This window comes from Equus asinus, chromosome 10, assembly GCF_041296235.1.
Source record: "Equus asinus isolate D_3611 breed Donkey chromosome 10, EquAss-T2T_v2, whole genome shotgun sequence".
NCBI classification, from domain to species: Eukaryota; Metazoa; Chordata; class Mammalia; order Perissodactyla; family Equidae; genus Equus; species Equus asinus.
In genome coordinates, this window is record NC_091799.1 from 107,496,837 (window position 1) to 107,506,907 (window position 10,071).

Genomic DNA, 10,071 nt, shown 5'->3' on the forward strand with positions numbered 1-10,071 from the left:
GCCGCAGCGCCCTCAACCGATCTCCAGGGCTCCAGGGTGGGATACCATGGCCGAGGGGGTGGTCGGGGGACTCGGGGAACTGGGGCCAAGAAAAGCAAGGCTGTCTCCAGGCGCAGCTCCTCCGGCCCAAGTGGCCCCAAGCGGTACAGCCAGACCGCAGGGAGGGCTCCCTGAGGGTCCCTGAGGAGTCCAAGGCTGCCTGGAGAGGCCCAGCAGGCCAAACATTTGGTCAAATCAAGGCGGCGCGCCTTCCTGCTGTCCTGTTATGGCTGGGCTGTCGGCTCCCGGCCGGCGTTCCCGCCCAACCAGCCCCGGGCGTCCCTGCCCCCATCCCGGGGCGCCCCTCGTCCCAGCCCCTCCGCCCCACGCACCCGACGCGCGAGCCGCGCGGAGGGCAAAGTTGGCAAGAGCACGGCGCCCGCGGGGGAAAGCGTTAATGGGCGGCCGGGTGGGAGCAGCGCGCTCGCTCGCCCACGTCACGCCGGTGCGGGCTCTGCTGACGACCGCGGCGCCTGGGGACGCCGGCGCGCTCCGCTCGCCAGGTGCTCCGCCTGGAAATGTCTCCATTAGTTGTCGCCTGCTCCCCGCCGGAGCGCGCGCGCCGAGCGGCCGCGCAGAGCCCTCGCGGGCGGCCGGTAGTGGCCCGGCGCCACAGCAGGTAGGCGAGGTCCCCGCGCCCGCCCCCGCCCCGGGGCTCCGAGACCCCTCCCCCATTCCGGGGAGGCGGAGGCTCCGCGCGGCCGCCGAGGGGCGCGGGCGGCGGCGACTGCGGCGACTCCCCGGTGCGTCCCGGGCTGCGCGCTGCTCCCCGCGGCCCCGGCGCCCGAGCGGCGCGGGCGGGCGCGTCCCCAGCGCAGGTAGGGAGTGGGCTCGGCCGCACAAACTTTGCGAGGATCGCTCCTGCGCTGGAGGGCACAAAGTTTGCTGCCTGCCGGTGGGGTCTCGGGAGGCCGCCGCGTTTGCTGCAAGTTGGGGAAAACGGGATGCGGGGGTGGCGCGGGGGCTAGCGCCGGGCAACAAGGCCTCAGTCCAGAGTCCTCGACCGCGCGCCTTCCGGGTTCGGGCGGCGCCCTGCGAGCGATTGTTGGGGTCGCGGCGGGAGATCCGGAGGGAGCCAGCCAGAATGGAGGGCGTTTCGGGGAGAAGGATTCAAGGCGTGCGCCTGCAGCTCGCTCTACTGGCTTCGCAGGGGACCCCGGAGGACGGGCTGCGAAGGAGTGACCTGCCACCCTCGGGGTTCGCTAGCGCAGCGCCTCCGACTTGTAGAACGCCTCTTAGCCCTACACCCCGACCGGGTGTCCACGAGCAGTGGACAGGCACAGACACCCCAGAGGCTCTGCCCTATGCCTCCGAAAAGAAGGCCCCTGCCTGGTGCTGCGCGCTCCCGCCTCCGCCCTCTGCCTGGGGTCAACTTCGCTGGGCTGGAGAGATCCCTCTGGCGGCTCTCGGTGCGCCAGACGGCGGTGGCCCCCGGGGACGACTCTGGGAACTGGCCGGGAGTGCCTGGGCTCTGCTGGTAGCGAGGGCGAAGCCACTCAGAGAGCAGGGAAAGGTCGAGGAGCGGCCTCTCGCTCCAGAGGCCCCCCACGGTTCCGATGGTCCCTGGGCAAAAGGCGCCCTCACGGGCCTCTAATGTCTGGCACTAAGCTTCCTCAGGCCTCTTCGCCCTTGGCTCCTTTTAAACTCAGCAGGCCAGTGGGGGCACCTCACCGAAGCCAAGGAGCTGCCCTGTCCATGGGGAACCGCGTGGTTTCCGGCGAGTCCTGCTCACGGGTGTACTAGAACAGGGGGTCCCTCGAGGGCCGTGGGCTCAGCACGCCACGTCTGTGCAGGCGCACTTAGCTGATGATACCTGAGAGGCTGACGCTCCTGTCCGCTCTCTAAGGGAAACCCGGGTGCCTTTGCTCGATTGGCCTTTTAGGAAAGGGCATTTGGATAGTTATTCTGGTATTATCTGTGGGATAAAATGGCCCAGAAAGTACCCCGGTTCGGGCAGCGGGCCTCGGCCAAGGCTCAGGTTGTCAGCGGAATGTCTTGTGGTTGTGCGCCAGGCGGGGTCCGAGTGAGCAGCCAAAAAGCGCGAGGCTCCTCGGCTGGCCCCAGCTTCCCCAAACAGGGTGGCCAAGCGAGGCCCGCGCAGTCCCCCTGGGCCTGGGGCGGGCAGGAAGCGGAGGACCAGTGAGCAGCGGCCAGGGAAAGCGGAGTCGGTGAGCTGGATTTCAGGATCCGGGGGAGAGGGTCGCCCGCGAGAACAGGGCCGGGCCAGTGGGGACTAGGAGCGTCTGTTTACGCACGCAGGCTGGAAAGAAACACAGGAGAACTTTGCAGTGATGCTCTAAGCCCCTGAAACCCCTCCCCCAGAGGCCTCTACTGACCGGCTGTGCCCGCCCCGGCTCTGAAAGCACGTCTGCTCAGAAGATGAATGGTCGCGTGTTCAGACGCTGCTCTCTGCGAGCTGTGCCCGAGTCTCCGGGGAAGGAAACGCGGCGCGCAGGCCTGGGTGTGCCGCGCGCTGCGAGCCGGAGCCCTGAGCACTGGCCTATGGGACCTGGTCGGTGGCTTCCTACGCCGCCTCCAGAACGCTGACAATGGCCAAGGCCGGGGCCACGGGAATGGGCTGAGGAAAGGATGCTGAAGGCCATCCTTCCAACACGATTCCTGCTCCCTAGGCCCTCAGCCACCCCGGCTTGTGCCCCTCCCTTGCCCAGGCCTCATTACCGGGAGCGAGTTGTTTGTAAACAGTAAATAATGGAAAGTAGGTGGTGTTCAGAAAAGCCTCGGCAGAAGCCGGAAAGCTGGAAGGAGCTGGGAGGAGGGAGAAAGGGGGAGGGGAGGAGCAGAGGAGGAAGAGGGAGAGAGACAGATTCATTTCTGCCCGAGAAGCCCCGGTGGCTAGTTTCTTATTATTTACAGGAAGGTGATATTAGCAATTCAGGTGAGGAAGAAATAAACACGGCCTCCACGAAATCAATACAGAATTCAAAAACAATTATTAATGTCATTTGACTGGTGTTCTTTATATATCTCTCCGGGCTACAGACGCTAAACTGTCTGAATAATTTGCATGGAGTGGCTTTTCATTATTTCCCATGATTTTCCTTTGCAAGCAGCTCGGACGTGGCCGGCTTCGGTCCAGCGCCATCAGAGAACTCGTATTTTCATCTGTAAATTAAAGCAATTACGCAGTAGATATTATATGATGCGTACTGTGGTCTCCAGATACTCATCAATCACCTTCAACCGAGCTGTCAGAGGGGCAGATTTGGTTTCTGGGAGGCAGGTTTGCAGCTGGGGAGAGGGCGAGAACCGTCATCATTAATTAGAGGGTGACCCTGCGGCGATTCACAGGTCTGAACCTAGGAATCTTTCCCAGCAAGTCTGCACAGCGCCGCCGTGCACGGCTCCCCTCCCCGCCGACCGCGGGAGGCCAAGCGGGGCGACTGCGGCAGAGGAGAGTCCGGCCCCTGGAGGGCGGCGGCGCAAGAGGCGGGGAGCGAGCTCGGGGTGGCCGGGGCGCCCCCTTGCCGCCTGCGCTCTGGCCTCCGCTTTGGACCGGGCGAGGTTCCAGGGCCAGGACTGGCTGGGGAAGTCCTGGGCTGGGCACTCGCTCTCCTCCCCAGACCGAGGCGCGCGTCCCGGGCCAGGAGCTGTGCAAAACAGGCAGGGAAGGACGCGTGGGCCTGGCGCCCCCTCCCCCGTTCCTAGCCCCAAAGATCGCCGGGAGGAGCGAGCTTAGCGGGAGGGCCCCCGGAGCTGAGTCGGGAAACCAGCTCTTCCGAGTGCGCGGGATGTCTGGCAGTCCCCGATTTAGCCGCGAGGGGCAGGGGGAGGGAGGGGGGACATGTGCCCGGCAGGAACTTATAGGACAATGGGAGGGAGGTGCGGGGGTGGAGGGCGTCGCCCTGGGACAAGCGGCCGAGTGGCAAAGCCCCGTAGCACTTGCGCCACGGAACCTTGGGATGGCGGGCTCCGGGGAAGGCCCCACGACTCACACACCTGAGGGCATTTTCACCTCCAGATGCAGACACTCTTGGAGCCGCATCTGGCGCTGGAACTGCGTCCCGGTGTGGGGTTCGAACTGGTGGGAGGCGTGTCTGACTCCCGGTTAAACATTAGTCGGGCCTCGCTGCCTCCCGCCGCCGCGCGCCCGGCCTGCGGAGCCGCCCTCCTTCCACCTGGAGCGGAGCGCGGAGCGCGGAGGCCGGGCCGCCTGCGCCCGCGCGGCTAATTTTAACTGTTGATTACATCTTCAGTGAAGACTCAGTCGTGTGTCCCTTCATATGTCTCATTTGTAATTGAGACTAATGATTACAGTGGGGTGGGAAGGAGCAGCTGCTCATTAATTAATTTCTAATTAAAAGTGCCTCCCGTCCTCGGTGACTAAGGAGGAACACGGTTCGTCGGGGCGATATTGACTGCTCGGGTGAAATTCATTTGTTGGAGCCTGTTGGCCCCTCCGCCCCGCGCGGCCGGCCTGTCTCCGCCCTGCCCGGCCCGGGCCGCGGCCGAGTGACCCGCACGTCTGCGGACAGGCCGGACTGCGCGGTGGGGGTGACGTCAGAGCCTCCGGCGCTTAAAGCCGCGCAGAACTGACTTGACGGGTTCGCGCAACTCGTTTTTTTTTTTTTCCTTTTTTGCAAAATATGTATTTGTGTCTCCGCTGCGAGGCCGGTCGGTTCCAGAGCCCCCTCGAGGCTCCGGATTGTGAGGCTCAAAGGACCGCTGCGGCCGCCGCGGCCCGCTGTCCTACCCGGTTAGAAAAGTTTGCGGAGTGTGTGGATGAATTAACCGGGTCTTCTGCTTCGCTCTCCCAGCGCCTAGGAGCCGGCGGCCCCGGAGCAGTGGCCGTGCCACGCCGGCCCCCTCGCGCAGGACCCTCCCCGGCCCCGCCCGCCGGCCCCGGGCCGCGCCCGCCATGTCCTACCCGCAGTTTGGATACCCGTACTCCTCTGCGCCCCAGGTAAGGGGGACCCGCGAGCGTCGCAGAGAACGCGGCCGGACACGCCGGCGGGCGGGCTGTCCAGTGCCCAGGCGTCGCTTCCCAGCGAGCAGGGCCTGTGCCAGGCGTCCCTGGCGCCCAGCCCGGGGGGTGGGGGCAGGGGCGCTGAGGGAACCCCGATGGGCAAGGCCCCCATTTCTCGCTTTATTTGGCCCCCACACTGGGCTCTGAGGCTGAGCCCTAGGGGGCCTGGGGATCGGAGAGAGACGGGGCACAAGAGGGCGTGCGCAGCCTTGGAACCCCCCGCCCCAACCCCGGGGAGAGTGTGAACACTCCCGCACCAGAACAGGCTGGGCCCCACGTGGCTGGAGGAGGCCAGGAGCGCGCAGGCTCCCCACGGGAAGGAACGCGCGGTCCCGAGGACATGTGGCACGCCCTCCTGGGCGGCGCGAGGGGCGGATGGAGGCCCAGGGCCCCAGCCTGGCGCGCGGGTGCCCCGCCCTTCCTCCTGGCCCTTCTCTCCCTCAGTTCCTGATGACCACTAACTCCCTGAGCACGTGTTGCGAATCGGGTGGCCGGACTCTGGCCGACTCCGGGCCGGCCGCCTCCGCCCAGGCGCCCGTCTACTGCCCGGTCTACGAGAGCCGGCTGCTGGCCACCGCGCGCCACGAGCTCAACTCGGCCGCGGCGCTTGGCGTCTATGGGGGCCCCTACGGAGGCTCTCAGGGCTATGGCAACTACGTGACCTACGGATCCGAGGCGTCCGCCTTCTACTCGCTGGTAAGGGGAGGGGGGGGGGTCTGTCAAAGCTTCCCCGTCGGCCGCCCGCCGCATCATGCGCCTACCCCTCGGTTTGCCAAACTCCTTTTCCCTCACTCCGAAGGCAGGGGTGCTTGTCCCCTGGAGCCTGGATTGTGGGGATGGGAGAAGCTTCCTTCAAGGTTGCGGGTGCCTCTAAGCCTGGTCCCTCTTAACGCCACCAGGCCCGCCCCAGCGGGCTGGCCGCTGTCTATATTTATTGTTCGTCCGCATCTCCCTTAAGTTCTGGCCAGACGTCTGGTTCTGTTGGAGGGGTCGGAGCGTGTGCTTCCCTTCTCCCTTCCTACTGCCCCCCCCCCAGCTCTCCTGCCCACCTCGCTCCTCTGGCCCCCTCTTCCTCTCCTCCCAGCCCCCCACTTCCCCCTCCCCTCGCTCTCTCCCTCCCTCGCTACCCCCTCTCCTTCCCCCTTCCTGTCTCAGCTCCTCCCCTTTTCTCCTCTCCCTCCTCCCCCGTCCTCTTTTCCCTCCCCTTGCTCACCCTCCTCTTCTGCTGTCCCCCAGTCCCCGACCCTCTTCTCTCCCCCTTCCTCCCTCTCATCTTCCTCTCCCCTGTTCCCTACTCACCCTGCACCGCCCCCGCCCAGCACTCCCTTCGTCCTCACTCCACGTCCTGGGGCTCCTTTGCTCCCTGAGCCCTAAGGAGAGTCTGGGGACGGGTGCGGGGTGTGAGGCTGCCCGAAGCCAGAGGGCCTAGGGAAGGGACGCGAGGTGGGTCGCATTCGGAAGCTGCGACCTCAGGCTCCTGGGCACCTACAGAACAGCTTCGACTCCAAGGACGGGACGGGATCTGCGCATGCGGGCCTCACGCCCGCCGCCGCCGCCGCCTACTACCCGTACGAGCCGGCTCTGGGCCAGTACCCATATGACAGGTGAGGGCCCGGACCCCTCCTCCCTGCCCGCCCCCACACGGACCACTACCGCCAGCCCCTCGCCCCCTCAGCATGGTTGGGCGGCAAGGGGAGGGGCATTCCTGAGGCCAGGCTGAGCTGACCTTAGTCCCAGCCCTGCCTCTCAGCGAGCAGGTGGCCACCGGGGTTAACCCGGGCCCCCACGCTCTCCGGACTCCCAAAGCCCTCGCTGCGCTGAGCTGTGGTGTTAAGGGGAGTCGCGTCTCGCTGCCCAGGCTTCAGATGCCTGCCCCCACCGGAAGACGCGCAGCCCGTGTTGTGTGTGGGGGCCCACCCAGCCCACCGTCCCTACGGTGAGAACCAGAGAAGGGAGTCCTTGCTCACTCACAGACAGCATGCCCCATTTCCCGCGGGGCGCCAGTCATACATTTAACCGCAGAAAGTCCACGGAGGCCCCCTGCGCTTTTTCTCCCCATGGGCGCTAAGGACCGTTTCTGCCCACGGGCGTTCCATAATCGAGTTCGCGTCTCTGTGATATATTGCCCTGGTTTCCAGATCAAAAGGATAGGAGAGAGGCCCGATAAAGGAACTCCGAGGAAATCTCTATCTGTGTAGAGTGACAGAGACCAGGCTCTGGCTACTGAAGGAGCCCGGGCTCTGCGTAAGTTTAATCAAATATGCGCACATCTTTGGCCTCGGACCACAGAAGGCGGTGCCCGCAGGCAGCCGTGCCAGGTCGAGGCCTGAGTCCGACTCAGCTCTTAGCACCATAAATCCACCCCCCACGACGGGAACGGAAGCCCCCCCTGGGCCTCGCCCTCGCTGTCCGCGGTGCGGGGGCCGCGGCCGGCGCCCATTGCCCAGCCTGTCTCCAGGTACGGGACCATGGACAGCGGCACGCGGAGGAAGAACGCCACGCGCGAGACCACCAGCACGCTCAAGGCCTGGCTGCAGGAGCACCGCAAGAACCCCTACCCCACCAAGGGCGAGAAGATCATGCTGGCCATCATCACCAAGATGACCCTCACGCAGGTCTCCACCTGGTTCGCCAACGCGCGCCGGCGCCTCAAGAAGGAGAACAAGATGACATGGCCGCCTAGGAACAAGTGCGTGGACGAGAAGCGGCCCTACGCTGAGGGCGAGGAGGAGGAGGGGGCCGACGAGGACGCCCGGGAGGAGCCCCGCAAGAGCGCCAAGAACGAAGGTGGGTGGCAGCTGGCGATGCTGGGGCTGGGGCGCTAGGCCGGGGCGTCCCGGTGCCTTCTCTGCGGCTTCTAGGACCTCTAGAGGCCTTGAACCGGGATCATAAAAGCAGATCCTCAGGGGCCCAGGCGGCAAATGAATGAACTGGCCCCCTGGAGGCCATGCGCTTTGTGGCCTGTGGTGGTGAGCCCGAAGCATGCTTACAGAAATCCAGAATCACGTTTCAAACGTTAGACACCCCACCCCCACCCCCACTGAGTTGAGGCTGAAATCACCCAGGCTCCTGTGTTGCTAGTTTGGGGACTGGGAGCCTCCGGAGGAGATGGAACATGGGAAGAAAGGCCTGGTGCTCTTCCTAGCTCCAGAGTTGGCCCCATAACCGTGGGCTTAGAGTTAGGAAGGAGGTAAGGTTCTGATTAACGCGCTGTCCTCTCTCTCCACTGGCCACTGTTTCTTTCCTGGGCAGAGCCCATCGGCAAAGAGGAGAAGGATCTAGAGCTCAGCGATTTGGAGGACTTCGATGCCCTGGAGGCGGAGCCCCGGGACTGCGAGCTGAAACCGCCCTTCCAGCCCCTGGATGGCAGCCTGGACCGAGTCGCCGCACCCGACGGCCCCAGCGCCCCGGGAAAGGAGGCCCCAGGCAGCCTCCGGATGCCCCTGGCTGCCGGTAGTGGGGCCTCCCTGGACCAGGACCTGGAGAGGGCCCGGAGCTGCCTCCGGAGCGCAGCAGCCGGCCCAGAGCAGCAGCCGGGCGTGGGCGACGGCCCGCAGGTCTGCGAGGCCAAGCTGGGCTTTGCGCCCGCTGGGGCCACGGTGGGGCTCGAGGCCAAGCCCCGAATCTGGTCCCTGGCGCACACGGCGACAGCCGCCGCCACTGCCCTGAGCCAGACTGAGTTTCCGTCGTGCATGCTCAAGCGCCAAGGCCCTATCGCTCCTGCTGCCGCCTCGTCGGCGCCTGCTTCGTCCTCGCCTGCGGCCCCGGTCCCCGCTGGTGCCCTGGACAGGCACCAGGACTCCCCAGTAACCAGTCTCAGAAACTGGGTGGACGGGGTCTTTCATGACCCCATCCTCAGGCACAGCACTTTGAACCAGGCCTGGGCCACCGCCAAGGGCGCCCTCCTGGACCCAGGGCCGCTGGGACGCACACTGGGGGCGAGCGCCAACATGCTGACCACGCCCCTGGCGCGGGCCTTCCCTCCCACCGCACCCCAAGATGCCCCTGCCTCCAGCGCTGCCAAGGAGCTGCTGGCCCTGCCCAAGGCCAGCGGGAAGCCCTTCTGCGCCTAACTGGCCACTGGCCAGGGCGCCTGAGCCGAAGAGGGAGCTGGCGCTCAGGCTGCAGGCTCCTAGGTCGCAGACTCTTTCTACCAGGTTTCCAAAGCAAGGCAAGAGCACAGGAGAGCTCAGGCCACCAACCACCCTGGAGGGAGCATCTGAACTCGCTCTGGGGGAGCCAGGGAGCAGCAGCTTGACTGACGTGTCAGGTGGCCCACCCACCTGGACATGAGCCACTCCCCCAAACACGGACCTGGGGGATGAAACTGCTCTCGGAGCAGAAGGGAGCCACCCTGAGCATAAAGTTTACCGTCCACAAGTTTACATGGAGCAGACATTTCAGCCCTGAGGCTCTGTCTTGCAGTCTCCTTTTGGGTTTGGGCATGCCTCTGTGTTATGGAAACCCCTCAGCCTGCTGACCTTCTGACTTCATCCTCCGCACATAATCCTCACCAACAGCACTTCACCAAGTTTACACTATTGCACACTCCTAACTCGATCAGATTATGTTTTTTTAATGTATGTTCACACCAATAACTGCCTGCTTCAGAGGCTAATATAACAAAACCAATAAAACCGAGTGGTGGTGTTTGCATTGCAAAGTGAACACGTTTCCAATGTAGGGGTTTGAGAATGGGCAGAAGAAAAGGTGCAGATCCCCATGGGAAGGGTGGGGAGGAGTCCTTGACCCAGGTCCTCAAGGAAGCTGTTGGTGGAGCGCCAGAGGTTAAGCAAAGGCATTTTTAAAAGAACAGTCACAGTAAACTGCCAGCATTCTGTTGAAGTCCATAATAGAAGTGGATACCCAAAATTTTTTAACTCTCCCCGTTACCAGATTCCAGAATTTTGAGAAAACGGGCACTTCTTTGGTTAGATTAGAATAACTTTTCAACTTTATAAATTCCCTGGGACTGTGTTTTTGTGGGGGAGGGGGAGTGGGGACCTCACTGTCCTGAGGCCTCTCGGCCTGTCCTCAGCGGGAGGGAG

General features: G+C 64.4%; 1 protein-coding gene across 3 annotated transcripts; it reads left to right on the forward strand.

Annotated features, from left to right (window-relative positions):
• The first annotated feature begins 299 nt into the window (after window positions 1-299).
• Window positions 300-9,686, forward strand: IRX4 (iroquois homeobox 4). Of its 3 annotated transcripts, none has more exons than XM_070519887.1 (6): window positions 300-658; window positions 4,815-4,960; window positions 5,468-5,719; window positions 6,515-6,627; window positions 7,482-7,810; window positions 8,276-9,686. In XM_070519887.1, the coding sequence occupies exons 2-6, from the start codon at window positions 4,916-4,918 to the stop codon at window positions 9,094-9,096; spliced, it is 1,560 nt and encodes a 519-aa protein (XP_070375988.1). In that variant the 5' UTR covers window positions 300-658; window positions 4,815-4,915; the 3' UTR covers window positions 9,097-9,686. The 3 variants fall into 3 exon arrangements, with proteins under 3 accessions (XP_070375988.1, XP_014703981.1, XP_070375987.1); XM_014848495.3 differs by lacking the exon at window positions 300-658 and adding an exon at window positions 680-857; XM_070519886.1 differs by lacking the exon at window positions 300-658 and having other exon boundaries at window positions 4,833-5,719.
• Window positions 9,687-10,071: the final 385 nt, after the last annotated feature.